The 19,112-nt window shown below is 35.7% G+C and overlaps 1 protein-coding gene across 1 annotated transcript in view; it reads left to right on the top strand.

Moving 5' to 3' along the window:
* The window catches only part of PPP3CC (protein phosphatase 3 catalytic subunit gamma), a 100,865-nt gene that overhangs the window by 30,961 nt on the left and 50,792 nt on the right, over window positions 1–19,112 (top strand). Inside the window, exons 2-3 of the mRNA XM_044663485.1 lie at window positions 9,413–9,610; window positions 9,964–10,088. Of these exons, the coding sequence (XP_044519420.1) occupies window positions 9,413–9,610; window positions 9,964–10,088 (323 nt within the window). The remainder of the gene's footprint in view (window positions 1–9,412; window positions 9,611–9,963; window positions 10,089–19,112) is intronic.

The following is a 19,112-nucleotide window of genomic DNA, read 5'->3' as shown; positions in this document are numbered from 1 at the left end:
GGCACACACACTTTCAAAATTGCCCTGATTTTATATGTCATTTTCAACTTCTATTCTCTTATCTGCACTAAAAAAAAAAGTTTCATTGGCCTCTTTTTTTTGGATATCATAATTGGTATCTCCTCCAGTGAATAAAAGAGAAAATAGTACTTGTAACAAATAAGCATGAGTCAAACAAACCAAATTTAGAGTTGCTATGTCTAATAATGCTTTCTTTTTTTCTAATTTTTAATGTTCTAATATTTCTTCATTGATTTCTGATTTTCAAGGAGTCTCTTACTTGTTAAGGTTTACCACTTTCTGCCTTTTGTAGTTATCTACTCTTTTAGAACTTTGAGGTTCAGAATATTGGATATTTAGGGCATCTCAGGATTAAATACTGGAGACCTAAGAGCCCCAGTGATGTCTTGGTCTGGGCACCGTGAAAGGCTTCCAGGATCCCTTCTGTAGGTTTCCAACCTACACAGTGTTTTCTTCTAATAATAATAATATCTAACATTTTTATAGAACTTACTATACCAAAGAGATGTTGTTATTATCCCCATTTTACAAATGAGCAAACACATCTATTAAGTGCCCAGGGCTACATTTTAACTCAGGTAGTCCTGACTGCAGAGCAGACTGCTCTATCCACTGCAAACCTAGCTGCCCCTAATAGGCTTTGCCGTTGCCTTTGGATACAGAACCTTGTAGGCTCAATTTGTCTCAGGCCCATTTCTGGATACACTGGAGAGGTGGGTGGTTGTTGGTTCTCTTTGTGTTGGTGCTGGCTTTCTTATTGCCTGTGAGCTTCTGCCTGCCTTTTTATGCAATTCTAGAGAGAAAGAAGCTAATTACTTATTATTGGATTTCTTCATTTTTATTTGGTTTGATGTTGTCTTTAGGTTTATTCTAGAATTTTGGATATGGAAGCTAAGCTGTCTGCCTCCATTCAGGCAACTATCTTGACCAGAAGTCCTATCAAATTGCTTTTTTGTTTTTCTCTTTGTGTTGTGTACTTTACTCAAATTACAGTAAAATCACATTGTAGATCTGTGAATTCATTTATATGCCCTCATCAAAAATAGGAAATTGATTCTATTCAGTGATGTGTATCTTGCCAAGCCACCTATGATTCCAAAATCTCTGTCATCATATATAAAGACCGTATTATTACAACTTATGGCATTAAATGTAGATCTAAATTCATTTTTTTGCCATAAATATCATTTCCTCAATTTTTATTGACAAGCTAATTTAAAACATTCCATTCCTCCCAAGAACTAATTTTATAACATACATTTCTGCATTATCTTTTCTGTCCCATTGATCTATTTATATAGTACGACAGTTTTTGGCATTTCAGCTGTTTTAGGGGGAGGAGAAGGTGGTCCCAGTGGTAAGAGTTCTAGACTCTTATTGACTAAGGAGTCTATAAAATATTAATTAAGTCAGAATTCAAGGAATATCAGAGAGTTACCTGTATAAAAACTGAATCTGTGAAATCTTGGGTGTTGTGCTCCTTTTGGTGTTAATCTGTGAGTAATTGGCACTTAATAAATCCTTGTTGACTAATGTGAATGGGTCCTTCTTTTGAGTCAGCCACTCAGTGTTTTCTGGTTTAAATGAACTCTGTAGTCATCAAATTTACTCTTCTTTTTCTTAAATTAGCTATTAGTAATTTTGGTTTGAACTTTTAACTTCTGTGTAAATCTCTTAATTAAATTTATTTTCCATCATTCCCTATTAATTATTTGATTTGTCTAAAGGGAATAAAATGTTCTTGTTTGCATTTGGCTGCTATGAAACTTCAATTTAGCAATATCAGACTAAGCACAATTCTTATATTTTATGCTCATCAGTTAAGATCACAATTCTTTTTTCGGCTTTACTTGATAATTTCCTCTACATATTAAAGGAATCTTATATGATTTTGACATATGCATAAGAAATATTATGTTGGAAGAGAATCTTTAAAGTGTCATTTTTTTTTGTACCAAATCAAAGACTTTTTAAAAAAAATCACCAAACAAGTTAGCCAGACCTTCTGTTTTACTACACTTCTCAGTTTGTGATTAAAGATGTCCTGTATTGTAGGATATAGTTTGTAAAATTATACCTATTCTCTCATTATGCCTCTATCATGAGTGGCTTTGATTCATATATAGATTATGCTTGTAAAAATTTTGTAGAAATGAAAAACAGGCATATGGATCATTGGATATTAATACTCCCTTGGCCACCTTTTGTGTGTGAGGAAAGAAATATTGTCTGAGGAAGTGATTGTTAATGATCGTTGCCATTGCCATTGTTGTTGTAGTCTCACAATGACTTGAGGGAAAGAGGTTTAGATGCTTTCTGTTTGCAGAAGACAAAATTAGAAACAGGGAACAAAGAAGCTGGGATTCAAGGATTAACAATTAAGAGTTTCTAAAATTAGAATGTACTACCATAGTAGTTAATGACTTAGTTCTTCCTCAGCTCTTCAAGGACAGTTTGTATGACCACTTTTCGGGTATATTGATGTGAGGATTGTCTTTTGAACATGATGTGGATTTATAGGGTCACTTGTCCCTTATTTGATTATTTGGTCTAAATCAAGTTACTCTTCCCATCTTTTTCTTATGGGCTGTTTTAACTTTCATTGGACACTTTAGGAATATTAAAGAGCTTTATGGCCAAAAAAAAGAACTTGTTAGAGACTTTTTTCATTAAATTTTTTTTCCTTTCTTTTCAGTTTCATTCTTGAATGTCTTTGTTTGATCTCATCAAGCTTTCTTTAATCTGTTTTTTCTTCAATTGTTTTTGTAAGATTTTTACAAGCAAGTTTATATTCTATGCCACTATCATTGCTGAAGTAAAATGAGAGTGGGTGCACAGGACTGAGGATGATTCTATAGTTTTCTTTGTTTGATTAGTCACCATGGCTAAAGAACTCATCACCAGGTGTTCAACCTATTGGTAATGAGCATTTCCAGACTTACCTAGACTAGTTCTGGGAAATTAGACCCAGCCTGTTACTGGTTTATAATTGAAGTCTTTCCAGCATGGCAGAACCTACCAGAGTTAGGCTCTGCTGGCATACTCAAGAAATCAAGGCCACCTTTCCATAATGAAAGCATCAGAGTAGGACTTTGTAGAGATTTTATAAGATGATTAAAATTGTAAATTTAAAAATGGAAGTATAGATATTTCTATAGAGTAATTTAGGTGAAACAGGTTTACCTGATGAGACTGTTCAGGGATCCCTTCTTGCCAATCTGAAATCAAGAGATCCTTAGTCTAATAATACTTTTCTATTTTTGGCACATCTGTCCTAAAAGCCTTATGCCCATAGATCCTGTATTAACCACTGTACATTCTTCTCAGCTTTAACTCTCTTCACTGTTTCTGATTTGTTCTTATTCCATTTCTTTCATTTCCCCTAACTCTAATCTACTTTAGACTTTTACTTGCTTCCTTTTGCCTTGTTTAAGAAAGAAAACAAAAAAGGAGAGAAAGTATGACTACTAGATAAATAATAAACTTAAATAGTATGAATTATCCATTCTGATTTTCTTTATCTTTGTATCAGTTCCTCTTAGAGATGTTTAATTTGCTCACTTTCTCTCTAACAATATTTCATTATTTCAGGAGTTAGCAATATTATAGACACCGTATTGATGAACCTATGGCATACATGCCAGAGAGGGCTGTTCCCTTTCCCCTCTTCATCACCTGCCCCTCTGCCTAGCAGCCCAATGGGAGTGCTTCCTCCCTCTCCTGTCTGGAATAAGGTGTGGGGGGCCCACATGCTGTGTGAAAGTTGCAGTTTGGGCAGTTGGTGAAGTGGGACACACTTTTTATAATAACATACAGACACCCAGATGATCAAATTTTAGCAACTGTTTATTACCGCCCACCCAGCAGGTCACCCCCTTTTAATGAACTTTTAGGTTTTTAAAAAATACTGGAGCAAACGGGCATTAAAAGACTACCTGCCCTTTGATCCAACCATACCACTGCTAGGTTTGTACCCCAAAGAGATAATAAGGAAAAAGACTTGTACAAAAATATTTATAGCTGCACTCTTTGTGGTGGCAAAAAATTGGAAAATGAGAAGATGCCCTTTGATTGGGGAATGACTAAACAAATTGTGGTATCTGTTAGTGATGGAATACTATTGTGCTAAAAGGAATAATGAACTGGAGAAATTCCATGTGAACTGGAACAGCCTACAGGAAGTGATGCAGAGCCAAAGGAGCAGAACCAGGAGAACATTATACACAGAGATGGATATTTTTTTTTTATCCTGGGACTCCATTCTAGGAGCATAGGGCCACAACCAGTAGGCAATGGGTCGCTCAGGGTCACCCAGCTGGGAAGTGTCTGAGCCCGGATTTGAACCTAGGACCTTTCGTCTCTAGGCCTGGCTCTCAATCCACTGAGCTAGCCCAGCTGCCCCTACTTTAGGTTGCAGTTTCTTTAGCAGATGTAGTTTTTACAGGGTGGGGTTGCTAGCCCCACGCCCAACCCTCCTTTTTTTCATCCGGGCTAGGGACCGTCCTTGGCCCAGGAGTGGTAAGGGTGGGCAGTAGGGGTCAAGTGACTTGCCCAAGGTCACACAGCTGGAAGTGTCCGAGGCCAGACTTGAACCTAGGACCTCCAGTCTCTAGGCCTGGCTCTCAATCCACTGAGCCACCCAGCTGCCCAATATATATGGATATACTTTGGCATAATCAAATATAATAGACTTCTCTACTAGCAGCAATGCAATGATCCAGGACAATTCTGAGGGACTTATGAGAAAGAATGCTAACTATACCCAGAGAAAGAACTGTGGGAGTAGAAACACAGAAGAAAAACAACTGCTCTATCACATGGTTTTATGGATATATGATTGGGGATGTAGAATCTAAACAATCATCCTAGGGCAAATATTAATTATATGGAAATAGATCTTGATCAAAGACACATGTAAAACCCAGTCAAATTGTTCATTGACTATGGGAGGGAGGTGGGAGGAGGGGACGGAAAGAACATGATTCATGTAACTATGGAAAAATATTCTAAATTAAATAAATAAACTTTAAAAATATTGGAGCAGGGGGCAGCTGGGTAGCTCAGTGGATTGAGAGCCAGGCCTAGAGATGAGAGATCCTAGGTTCAAATTTGACCTCAGACTCTTCCCAGCTGTGTGACCCTGGGCAAGTCACTTGACACCCATTGTCAACCCTTATCACTCTTCTGCCTTGGAGCCAATACACAGTATTGACTCCAAGATGGAAGGTAAGGGTTAAAAAAAAAAATATTGGAGGGGCAGCTGGGTAGCTCAGTGGATTGAGAGCCAGGCCTAGAGACAGGAGGTCCTAGGTTCAAATCTGGCCTCAGACACTTCCCAGCTGTGTGACCCTGGGCAAGTCACTTGACCCCCATTGCCTACCCTTACCAATCTTTCACCTATAAGTCAATACACAGAAGTTAAGGGTTTAAAATTAAAAAAAAAAATATTGGAGCAAACAATGATAAAGTAGATTAAAGCAAAGTATTTCTACATTTATTGCCATTTGCAATAAGAGGGCCACCTGCCCTTTGTTAGAACTTCTTTGTCCCAAAACTTCAGATTCAATTGTAGACATCACTTTGACTAAGAGAGAAAAGATTTAAAGTAGGACAAGCCATGATTTAGGCTTTCCATAGGAAACTTGCCCATTTCATGATTATTAGGGGAAGAAAAGTGGTGTGATTCAATTTGGATTTGACTAAGTTGAAAAAGGCAACAAGACATGAAGGATTAACTATAAAACCTCACTTTGTATTTTAGATATTGTAAGAGACTAGAGATTTTCTAGAGAGACAGCCCCAAGAAATTTGTTTTAGTTGACTTGTGTTTTTCCTTTGTCCCTTGAGGCTTGTTTGACTTCCCTGCATCTCTGGCCCTTTTACAGCCATTGTCCTCATTTCTTTGTTGAGACCCTTTACGAAGACCATGTTCTCCTAGTTTAGATATATTTTGAGCAAAATTTATTTACAATTTTTCATTGTCAATCTCTTCCTTCCACCATGAAAATTCATCAGTTAAGTAAAATACTAGTTACCTTTTTTGGGGTTTGTTTTTAAATTGAAATGTCCACTTAAATGAAATGACATTTTGCTTTTTCTATCTGGATCATATAAATTTCATTTCATTACTTCAAAGATCCATTGTTTCCTTAGTGTGGTAACTTCTCTGCAGAAACACATTGCTACCTGTCTACTATGGTGGTAAATAATCTAGAATAGTTGCTACCGTTGAAAATTTCTTCATTTTGAGGCATACTTGGGTATTAGGGTTAAGGAAGGTCAGTTCTTGAACAAGCATACAGTCCATTCCAGGGACCTTATTTGAAGCTTTTTAGTTTAGTGTAGAACTTATCAGGGCTGTTGCTACACTGATAAAGCTTTTGAGTATTCAGGATCATTTCTGTGCCATGATGAGACCTCGAAGGTGGGGAGGATGTTAATGGAGTAATGGAAATCCAAGATTAAGAATTTTGTCACCTATAAAAATAGTGCTCTTTTATTCTGCTATTTTAATAACTACTGTAATTTCTACTATAGTTTCTTAGTAGTTAAAGAATGGAATTCATAAGGAAACTCGTCATAATTGTATGGTGTGAAAATTAGTGTATTATTCTCAACGTATTTTTGGCTAGTAGTAGTAACAATATTAGATCAGTATCCCTGATATAATCATTAGCTTAATTAGATATTTTCACTCTCCTTTCATTGGTGCTCTTTTTGCACAGGTGGAGGGTATTGTATTAGTTATCTATAAAATGGGGAATTCATTTGTATCTTTGGGCATTGCTTTTGGGTCTCTGATTTAAGCACAATGTCCCATAAGAAATAAGGCCACAACTGTCTGCATTTTTGATTATTTGAGTGATATTAAAGAAGATATATCTTGCTATATCAAGACCCCCCCCCTAGAATTTCCACTCCACACATAAGGAAAGCATTTTGAACTTAAAAAATCATGCAAAATATAGCCACAACAAGCCGTTTTTATTTCTGCTACCTATTTGAGTCTCTCTTAATTCTTTCATAGTACAGGAAGTGTCCCTTAAAGATACTTGTGGGACACATTTAGTTGACTAGGTTGGTTTTTGTTCTCTCCCCCAAGAAATTTGATTCAGGTTGTCTCTTAGGGAATATGAAATAAAATAGGCTATATTTGTCATTACATTTTACATTATCAAGTTAAGCTATTTAATTTTAAAATATTACATATTTTTCCCAGCAAGATTGCTCATTAATTGTACTGTCATACATATTGTGCACCAAGCATGTAATTGAGACGAATTGTCTTCTTTTGTATGGCCAGAGATGGGTTGAGTTGACTCATATTTGCCCAAGTTGAGATAGGCAATAGGATGAAAAAAGGGATGATTAAGTATGAAACTTCCCTCTCTGGTAAACTTGGTCATTAAGAAACAGAGCCATCATTTTTATATCTGCTCTTTTCAAGCTTATGTTTATTGGAACAACAATTTATTCTCAAGTATGAGTCCCCTGGATCAGTGATATTCTTGATAGTATTAATGATAAAATATATCACTCTCTAGAGAACTCTGTAATCTTTATGCTTAGCATTTTGAATGTGTTTAATATTGCTTATTATAACAAATTAACTGTACATTATATCATTTTGTATTTTATTTGCCTGACCTAGAATTTATAGCATTTATAGGATTTTTAAGCTGGAAAAGGTGCTTACCTAGTCTAACTGCCTTATTTTAGCTATCAAAAGATACATAGATAGTAAATGGCATAGTAAATGACCACTGCCCTTTAACTCTAGATCCGTTGCTCTTGGCCACCAAACTAAATCAGATAAAAGGAATTATGCAAACAATGGTTTCATTGGGACAATTCTATGGACATCATCTTTCAGCACTGTAGTTTTTTTCTCTTTAATCTTTTTAAATGAAGAATTTTATAGTTTTGGGTCACTTAAAAAAATCTCCAAATAAAATGCAAGTCCCTTGACCATTTTGGTTTTTGTCTAGTTCTAGGGTGGTGATGGCAAACCTATGACAACACATAGCCATTTTCAATGACACGCGGCTGCATACTGAGAAGTATGGGGCCACATGCCAAGGATGAAACATTTGCTGTAGTGTAGTGTAGACACTCTGTGTACTATAGATGACAATTCTACCTATATTAATTTTACCTGTTTTGGTTTATTAAATATAGTTCTATATTACAATTATATATTTTTGTTATTTAAACTATAAATATTGTGAAATTATGTTTTTTTTTCTTGAAGTGGCGACACACCACTTGAGTTATGCTAGGAAAGTCTTTTAAAATTTTTTTTGTTTAATTCAGTTTCAAATTCAGGAAATATTAAAGTGCTTGCTGTTTCTTGGGGAAAACTCTTTTATGACCAAATACGAGGAATGTTACTTTTATAATAAGTTGTTTTAAAACTGGCTTTGGATTTAGTTGTAGACTTTCTTTAAAATAATCTGTTGGTGGAATTGTAAACTGATCTAACCATTCTGGATCAATTTGGAACTATGGCCAAACCATGTATACCCTTTGATCTAGCAATACCACTTCTAGGTCTATATCTCAAAAAAGATTTTTAAAGAGAGACAGACAGACTGACAGACAGAGCTAGAGAGAGAGGAGAACCTATTTGTCAAAAATATTTAAAGCAGCTCTATTTTGCAAAAAATTAGAAATTGAGTGGATGTTTGTCAATTGGAGAATGGCTGAACAAATTGTGGTATATGATTGTAATGGAATACTACTATGCAATAAGAAATGATGAGCAGGATGATTTTCAGAAAAAACCTGGAAAGACTGACATGAACTACTGCAGAGTAAATTGAGCAGAACCAGAGGAACTTGTATACAGTGACAGCAATATTGAATAATGATCATCTGTGAAAGATTTAGCTATTCTCAGCAGTACAATAATCTGAAGTAATTCTGAAGGACTAACAATGAAAAATGTTTTCTTCCAGAGAAAGAACTGATGGAGTCTGAATACAGATCAAAGCATACTATTTTTCATTTTATTTTATTTGTGTGTGTTGTTGTTTTGGGGTTTTGGCTTTATATGAGTATTTTCTCACATGACCAATATGGAATATGTTTTGCATCATCACATAACATAGGTCAATTGCTTGATGTCTCAGGGAGTGAAAGAGGGAAGGAAGGAGGGAATTTGAATCTCTTAATTTTGGAAAACGTATGTTAAAAATTGTTGTTATATGTAATTGGGAAAAATAAAATATTACTAAAAATAAAACAATAAATTATCAGACTAATACACAGGACTAATACACAATAGCTATAGAATTATAGCACTGTTTGATAACCCCAGATATCATATTTATTTGTAATATTGGCACATTGTCTAAACATAAATATTTTTATTCATTTGTCTTGTTTCTAGCTGTTCCTTTTCCTCCAACTCAGCGGCTCACAATAAAAGAAATATTTGAAAATGGGAAACCTAGACTTGATATCTTGAGAAACCACCTAATAAGGGAAGGTCGACTAGACGAAACAGCAGCCTTAAAGATAATCACTGATGGAGGTGACATTCTGAAAGATGAAAAGAATATGATAGAATTGGAAGCACCTATCACAGGTACTTCCATGATAACATATATGGGTCAATTTTGAGGCATTGATACAAGTGTTAGGTATTCTTATAGCAGAAATATGTTATGCTAATTTTATTTGGAACGGTGAAGTATTGCTAGTGTTATTGTTTTTTCTTTATTCATTAAGGAAAATGAAATATCTATTGAAAAGCATTTTATTATGCTAAATTGAAATTAATTTTGTAAAATACTGGTCATGATTATAATTCCTAGTCATAATGAAATTCAGTATAATTTTGTAAAATACTGATCATAATAATAATTTCTTTTGGTATAATGCCTTTTTTCTTCTGAAACTGTAAATGTTGATCCCAATACTCTCTCCTTTCTTATCTAGTATGTGGTGATATTCATGGGCAATTCTTTGACCTGATGAAATTATTTGAAGTTGGAGGATCACCTGCTAACACAAGCTACCTCTTCCTGGGAGACTATGTGGACAGAGGCTATTTCAGCATAGAGGTAAAAATTAAATTGGAAAGTAAATAAAACAGATTTTTAAAAAATTTGGACACATTAGAATTATGACTTAAAAGACAAAATGCTTCCCTTTTTTTGGTTCAGTGAAGTAATAGAAATGAGAAAATTAGCAGCATTTTAGGTCTTGTTACTTTTAACATTAAGTAGAAATGTTTTTCTGTATAATAATAGGATTCATGTAAAAGATTAAATTAATTCAGCCTTGAAAATAATTATTTTTAAACTAACTTGGCCTCCCTGTAGATAATACACAGTTGATAAATAAATGGCCTAAGTTTTTACTTCTCACAAACCATTCTCAGTTAATTGACCTTGTGGTTGTCTTTGACTCATCTTTCTCTTTTGCTTTATATTTAATTAGTTGTGAAATCTATTAAATTTCCCTCCAAATTTTTTACATCCATCACCTTCACAGTCACTACCTTCATGCAATGCTCCCTTACCACCCCCATGTACATTTTTATATGTCTTCCTGTCTCTACTCATATCTTATGTATAGACCTGGTCTTGTCATTATTCTCCAGAGATATTTTTATCTGCTTCCTCTTATTGACCAAGTCAAGCTCAAAATTTTGCCATTTGCCAAGGTCTTCCACAACTTTGTCTGCCCAAACTTTCCATCTTTGTATCATGTTACCTACCTATTGCACCTTCATATTCTCCCCACTCCAGCCAAATTAAACAGTTTTCTTCTTTCTCTAAAAACCTTTCCTGAACTCAGTTCCCTATTTACTATCTTTCCCAATAGACCTCATATGGCACATTGTTCTGTAATTGTCTAATGCATTTATCATGTAATATTATATATTATGCTTATTCCTGTTGCTTAGGCTTTTATCTACCTCCAAAATATGAAACACAGGGATTTTGCTGTATCAGACTTCTGATGTCCCCACCCTACTTTTGCAGAGTCATATGATAAAAATGTTGTTAGTGGTTGATTGTTTGGTTGAGGAAACTAGGGAAGAATTGTGTCACATAAACCAGGGGAAAATATGGGAAGATGGCAGGAAGTGATTAGCAGTGTCAAAAGCAACAGAAGGGCAAAGAAATTGAGTATTAAGAAAAGACCATTGAATTTAGCGATTAAATGGCCTTTTGGAGATTCAATAGAGCAGTAGAGTGATGAGGACAAAGAAGACCCTAAAAATTTAAGGGTAGAAAGGACAAGGAAATGCTGTTAATTTAAGGGTGTTGCAGGTTTAAGGAATAAATTTTGTCTCTTATGATGAAGGATGAAGGAACATGGTGGGGTTTTTTTTGTTTGTTTTGTTTTGTTTTTTGCTAGTCAGAATATGTATTAATTCACTTAAAGAAAGTTGGTGTGGTAGTATCTGACTTAGAGTTAAAAGATCTGTATTCAACCATTGGTAATTATTAGCTTTCTTGATTTTTCTTTTTTTAAAAAATAAATTACATGTAATAACAAATTGAAACATGTTTTAATCAGAGAGTAAAGGAGCCAGGGGAGCAAAAGAGTTTGAAAGTAAGAGAGAAACCTGATTTACTCCAGGCTACTATCCAATTTTCCCAGCAGTTTTTGTCAAATATTGCATCCTTTCTCCCAGTATCTGGAGTTAGGGGGGGTTTATTGAACACTCTGCTGTTGTGTTCATTTGCTTCTGTATATTATGTACCTGACCTCTTCTACCAGTAGACTTTTTTTTAAAACCAGCTCCCAATCATTTTAATGATTAATGTTTTCCTAAATATTTTATAACTTCTCTAATTATTTTAAATGGAATTTCTCTTTCTAGCTCTTCCTTTTTTTTTATTGGTTATATATAAGAAAGCTGACAATTCGTGTGAATCTACCCTATATGTTACAACTTCACCGAAGTTACCATTTAGTTGATTTTTTAGTTTTCTCTATAGAAGTCTCTAAGCATGCCATCTTATTATCAGCTAGTGGCATAGTGGATAGTGTTAGACCTAGAGTCAGGAAGACCTTAGTTTGAGCCCAACCTCTGACACTTTCTGTCAGAGGTTGGAAATGCTTGTTATCTTCCTCCCTCTCTAGCTGGACGTGGAGACCTTTCAACATCTTAATCCCTCTCCCTCTCCCTAGAAAGCTCCCTTTTCTTGAGTTTGTAGGAAATGAGTAAGCCATATTGGGTTATTTTTGAATATCGCTTAAACATTGATCTTTCATGAAGCAGCAGTAGCATTGATCAATTCAAATGTCACTGATAACATGGAATGGGAATTATTCTCTTCCTTTTACTTAATAGTGTGCTTTCCCTTTTGTACCTGCTACAAAATGCTAACTGTCAATTGAGAAGTGTTGCATCTTGTTTCCTTAGTGAAATGCAACAAGGCTAATTTCATGGCAGAATGGTGGGAGAACATCCTTTACAAGGAGAAATGTAGGTTCTTGCTAACATTTATACCCTTTGAGGGGCCATTTGGTAGCGCAGTGGATAGAGAGCCGGGCCTGGAGTTGGGAGGTTCTGGGTTCAAATGTGGCCATAGTAGACACTTCCTAGCTCTGGGACCTGGGCATACCACTTAACCCCAGTTGCCTAGCCCTTATTGCCTTTCTGTCTTAGAACCTATATACTTAGTATCAATTCTAAGACATAAGATATGGATTTCAAAAAAACCCCAAACCATTCATACCCTCTGGAAAAGCTGCTGAGTGAGAACAAAAAACAAAAGCAAAAAATAAACTGGGCAGCAGTTTCAGGTGCTGTCTTTGAACATCTGGAATTTAGGTATAAGAATCTACTTTGTACCTGGTTTCATCTTTTAGAAGTGAAGAATAATAATGTATGCAGAACCTTTCCACTTGCCATGACAAGTTCCTTTGAGTTATTCTTATATTTAAAGACAAACTGGGCTCTTCACAGATTCAAGGAAATAGCTATGGTCATAGCTAAGTATAAGCATCTAAGGAACCTTGTCTCTACTTTTCTGGTCTTATCCTTTGTCCAAAGGTTGTTTTCCTGACTATTATTGATCTTGGCATAAGACAACTCACTTGTCATTCTTATTCTTCATGTTATTGATTCTAATCATCTTGTGGATTAACACCTCTGAGTTGTTGGTGATGAATTTGTTTGCTCCCCCCCCCCCAAAACCCACTCCTCTTCCCAGCAAAATAAATAAGTGAATGGCAAATTATGAGATAATCAAATCAGTGGAAAGGATGCTGGATTTAGAGTAACCTTGGGAAAGTATTTAACTTATGTGGGTCTCCATTTCCTTAAGTGTATACTGAAGGGTTTGGACTAGACAACTTTAAGATCTCTTTGAGCTCCAAATTTCTAGAGTTAATATAATTAGAAAATCCCAGTTGCTGAGCAGTGGTAAAGGAAAAGATTCATTAGTTGCAGCAGATACTGCCAATTTGGTGTTCCTCACTCTGGCCCAGTAATAGACATTCAGGATGGTGAGCCAGGACTTTGACTGAAAGAACCTCACTTCAACAAACTAATTCATTGAAGATTGGACACATTAAATCATGATGAACTTAACTAGGTCTAAATATATGGCTATATTAGATCGAAAATGTCCTTCGATTGGGGAATGGCTGAACAAATTGTGGTATCTGTTGGCGATGGAATATTATTGTGCTTAAAGGAATAAAGAACTGGAGGAATTCCATGTGAACTGGAATGACCTCCAGGAACTGATGCAGAGTGAAAGGAGCAGAGCCAGAAGAACATTGTACACAGAGACAGATACACTGTGGCACAATTGAATGTAAATAACTTCTCCACTAGCAGCAATGCAAGGATCCAGGACATTTCTGAGGGACTTATGAGAAAGAAAACTAGCCACATTCAGAGGAAGAACTGTGGGAGGAGAAACACAGAAGAAAAACAACTGCTTGAACACATGGGCTGATGGGGATATTATAGGGGATGTAGACACTAAACGATAACTCTAGTCCAACTATCAAGAATATGGAATTAGGTCTTAATGATACATGTAAGACCCAGTGGAATTGTGCATCAGCTACAGGGGGGCGGGAGGGTTTGGGGGAGAGGGAAAGAACATGAAACATGTAACTATGGAAAAATATTAAAAAATAGAAATTAAAAAAAAAAGATCTCTTAATTTGGAGCAGCTAGGTGGCACAGTGGATAGAGTGCTAGGCCTGGAGTTGGGAAAAACTGGTTTCAAATCTGGCCTCATATACTTCTTAGCTGTGGGTGACCCTGGACAAGTCACTGAGCTCTTCCTAGCCCTTGCCCTTCTATCTTAGAGTTGTTACTAAGACAGAAAGTAAGGATTAAAAAACATTTCTTAGAAGTCATCTAGTTCAGCTCCCTCAATTTTTCCCCCCAGAATAGGAAACAGGCTCAGAGAAGTTATGTGATTTGCCCAAGGTAATATATGTAGTAAGTGGCAGAAATGGTGTTCAAAATTCTCCCAAAGAGAAGCCATTGGGAATTTTCTGATTCTTTTACTATTTTTAAATGCTAATGCAACACCATTATCCTTCACTCATTAAATAAGTGAACTACATTTTCTAGTCATTGATATTTTATGTCACTTCTCATATGAAAATTATTATTGGTAATATAATATATCCTACTTATGCCAAGCATACATATTTCTTTCTTTTCCTTTTTTTTTAAACCCTTAACCTTCTTTCTTAGAATTAATTCTAAGTATTGGTTCTAAAGCAGAAGAGCAGTAAAGGCTAGGCAGTTGGGGTTAAGTGACTTTCCCAGGGCCACATAGCTAGGACTTGCTTAGGCCAGATTTGAAGGCCCAGGACCTCATGTCTTCAGACCTGGCTCTATCTACTGAGCCACCTACCTGCTTCCAGCCTTTTTTTTTTTTCCAAACATATATTTTTCTACTACTCTTTGGTTCACCTGTGACTTCTGAAACTGTAGTGCTGTATAGTTTGTAGCAATACAGTACCCCCTGGAAAATAGTGGAATTGTCTTTGAAGATGGACTTTTATAACAACTGCGAATTGGGATCAAAGACACTGACTGTTTCCCCAGTGTAATTGAGCCGTTTCTTATTCAATTCTGGATCTATCTGACTGTATGTAATATGTGACGAAGCTAAACAAACAGACATATTTTAATGGATTCTCAGTCCAGCTTCATTTAATAATCAGAGTAATGTGTGAGCCCTTTGTTTGTCAGACATGGAAGGATGGCTAGGTTCCCACGGTTCATCTCACTGATGGTGCTGGAATGCGTGATGTAGTCAGAATAGGGTCATCCTCAAATAAGAGAATCTTTAGAGATTTTCCATTGATGTGTCATTCCTCTTCAGGTTTGACTTCATATAGGGTAGCCTTCGTGACACAAGTGAATATGTTGCCTCATGTGATGCCTTTCTAGGGTTTCATCCTGCAGGGCCTCTATTTTCATTTCCATTCCAGAAGTCAGACAACTTGTTCCCAGCTCTGTGGCTTCATGACCAAGGAAGTATTCATCTCAGTGAGGATAGGTATGATACTGAGGGACTAGAAATCAGGTTTAGAATGGCACCTATAGGAATCTGGAGCACCTGCATACCCAAACTGGTCTAATCATTCGACTGGCCATTTTCACTCATCCAGGAAGACTCCCTTTAAATAGAGGATAATATGCAAAATAACAAACATTTATTGTATGTACATATACTGCACAGAACATTTTCTAGTATATGCACCCATATGTGTCCCATCCATGTAGATCATGGGTAAAAGTGGTCATATTTAAGTGAATTCTCTAGATCTCTTATTCTTTTTCTTCTTGTTGTTATTATTTCATGTTACTAATTTTGAATTATAAAATATTCTCTTTATCGTCTTTGAGATTCTAATGACTCTGGCTTGTTTGTGGATTTACCCTTGCCCACCATGGTATGCTTCATCAGATAAAGCAAAATTTCCATGAACTAAGTGGAAGAGAAGTTTTTGAGGGACTATATAGAACCACTAATGATCCTGACCTTTTAATTGAATGCAGTAGGAGATAATTGTAAAATTATATCCTGATTCAGAGAGGAAGTAGAACAGAGGAGATATAAAAACAAAATTCAGTTGTGGCATATGCATATAAATTGTTTCTTGATTTGATTTGCTGTTTTCAAATAGTAGCAAAATGTAAATGTAAAAATGAGATCTTGGATTTTCAAACAGATAAGCCACTTTAAAAATTAACATTTTTCTTATCAAACACAAAAAGATGATAAGGCAATTGCTGAATTGCTCACTCACATAACTAAATCATAAAAGACAATGAGAAAAGTTTCTTTTCAAGGAGCTTTTATCTTAGTGAGGAGTTTTCTGCAGCATAGTTTGACAGTGGAGTATATTAGGAGGAGCATGGAACTTATTGTATTCAGGAATTGACTGGATAAATCTAATAGAAAAATAAATTTAAAAGAAAGCAACTGAATATTTTCTATATTATGCATAATGCAGTGGCAAGAGCCCTGACTTAAAAAAACCACACTTATTTATTTATTTATTTATTTGTTTGTTTGTTTGTTTATTTATTTATTTATTTATTTGTTTGTTTTTAAGCCCTTGTACTTCGGTGTATTGTCTCATAGGTGGAAGATTGGTAAGAGTGGGCAATGGGGGTCAAGTGACTTGCCCAGGATCACACAGCTGGGAAGTGGCTGAGGCCGGGTTTGAACCTAGGACCTCCTGTCTCTAGGCCTGACTCTCACTCCACTGAGCTACCCAGCTGCCCCAAAAACCACATTTATTTTACTTATTTTCAATTAATAAGCATTCATTTTCTTGACTTTCCACTACCACCCCTTAAAATATTAGAGGGGAAAAGAAAGAAAAAATAAAATCTTTGTAACAATTATGCATAGATGTATAGGACAAATTCTTACATTATCCATGTCAAAAATGTTTTTATTCTTCATCTTGAGTTCTCTTTGTTAGCAGGTCAGTAGCATGCTTTATCTCTTTGAGATTAGCCATTGCATTGTTTAGAGTTCTTACATGCCCGAGAGTTGTTTATCTTTACAGTACTGTTATTATATAAATTATTCTCCTGGTTATATCAACTTTATTCTGCATCATGCCATACAAGTTTTCCCAGATTTCTCTGGAAAACTATCCTTTATCATTTCAGCGATACTGGGACTGCTGAGTGTCTCAGTGAATAGAGATCCAGACCTGGAAATAAGAGGTCTTGGGTTCAAATCTGATACTTCCTAGCCTGTGACCCTGGGCAAGTCACTTAACCCCATTTGCCTAGCCTTTACCACTCTTCTGCCTTGGAACCAATACTTGTATTCATGCTAAGACAGAAGATAAAGGTTTTAAAAAAAAAGACTCAATGATACTCTACATTCATAAACCTTTTCTAGTAATAGGCATCTCTTTTGTTTCCAGTTCTTTGTACCTACAAAAAGAGCTCCTTTAAATGTTTTTTATTTGCATACAAATTCTTTTCTCTTTCTTTGAACTCTTTGGTATAAAGGCTTAGTATTTCCACTTTAAAGGGAATGTACAATTTGGTGACTTTTTTGAGCATAGTTCCAAATTGATTTCCAGAATGTTTAGACCACTTCATTAAGAATCATTCTACAAACAGTGCATTAATATTCCTGTTTTCTCATCTTCACCAGTCTGAATGGTGTGGTATTGAACTTTAGTTGTTTATTTGCATTTCTCTTAATTTATTAATGATTTGGAGCATTTTTTATATGACTATGATATAGGACTGAGGATAGAAGAAGGAGGGTAGAATAGGATACAGATGATGGGAAAGTAGAGATAGCATTGTGTTGGATCCCTATAAAATCTGAGTAAACCTAAGTATCAATTGCTCACTGTTTCTGAGACCTCAAACTGTGGAGCCACTCTTTCTCTCTCTCTCCCTTGTAAGGATACTACCCATGGCCAGGTGGTATAACCTCACCCTTGCCATCCCTCCTTGTGAGGATGCTGTCTAGGCCCAGACAGTGTTGCTCACTCCATGCCCCCCACCTTACCTCTGAATAAAGCCACGTGAACTCTGCCAGCATCAAGTCTCCCATCTGGTCATTAGAGTGATTCATGGGGGCATGAGACCCTCCAGAATTTCACTCCACATGGAAGGATTAGGTTTTATTAATATACTTATTAACACATATCTTCTGGAATATGAAAATTCACTTAGAATTTTAAATTAGTTTTGTAAAAGTTTTTTTAATTCTTAAAATTCCAAAAAAAATAAGAGGGCTATTAAAGGAAACAGAAAATAAAGAAAAATAAGGATTGAGAAACCTCAACAGTTAAGCATTGAGGTGCTACAGGTCTGCACATTAAGGTATTTATAATAAGCCACCAAATCAAGTGCTTTGTCAGAAAATGATATTTGTGTTGCCATTTTGCCATCTATCTACATTTTAGAATAAAGAAAAAATTTCTTGGACAATAAAAAAATGAATATATGCTGAAATTCTCACACCCATCCTTTCTGGATATTGTAATTAAGGACAAAGGTAGAAAGATTAACCTCAAAAGGACATTATTTCTTTTCATAGTCAAGAAAAAAGGAAGCAAAACTGGTAAAGAAAGATATTTGAGATTAGTTGAAGAATATCCTTTATTTTGCAAAGATGAGAAAATATGAAAATGGCAAATTTTGGAGGGAATGTGGGGTAACAGGCACATTTATGCACTGTTGGTAGGATTGTGAATTACTACATCTCTTCTGAAAACATTTTAGAATTGTTATTTTTAAAACTCTTAACTTCTATCAATTCCACAGTAGAAAAGCTGTAAGGACTAGACACAAATGAGGTCGTGACATGCTCAGAGTCACACAGGTAGGAAGGGTTGAGACCAGATTTGAACCCAGGATCTGTCTTCAGGCCTGTCTCTCTCTCTCTCTATCCACTGAACCACCCAGCTGTCTCAGCATTATTATTTTTTTTAAGTTACTAACCTCTGTACCTTTTGACCCATTAATACTACAACCAGGCATGTACTTCAAGATGGTCAAAAACAGAGAGAAAGATCCTATGTAAACAAAATTATTTCTAGTATTGCTTTTTGTCAGTCAACTAGCCTCTATATGTACTTAACTATGGATCAAG

Source organism: Gracilinanus agilis, chromosome 2 (assembly GCF_016433145.1).
Source record: "Gracilinanus agilis isolate LMUSP501 chromosome 2, AgileGrace, whole genome shotgun sequence".
In the NCBI taxonomy this organism is placed as follows: domain Eukaryota; kingdom Metazoa; phylum Chordata; class Mammalia; order Didelphimorphia; family Didelphidae; genus Gracilinanus; species Gracilinanus agilis.
The sequence above is the reverse complement of the archived record's forward strand: the minus strand, read 5'-3'. Positions and strand labels throughout refer to the sequence as shown.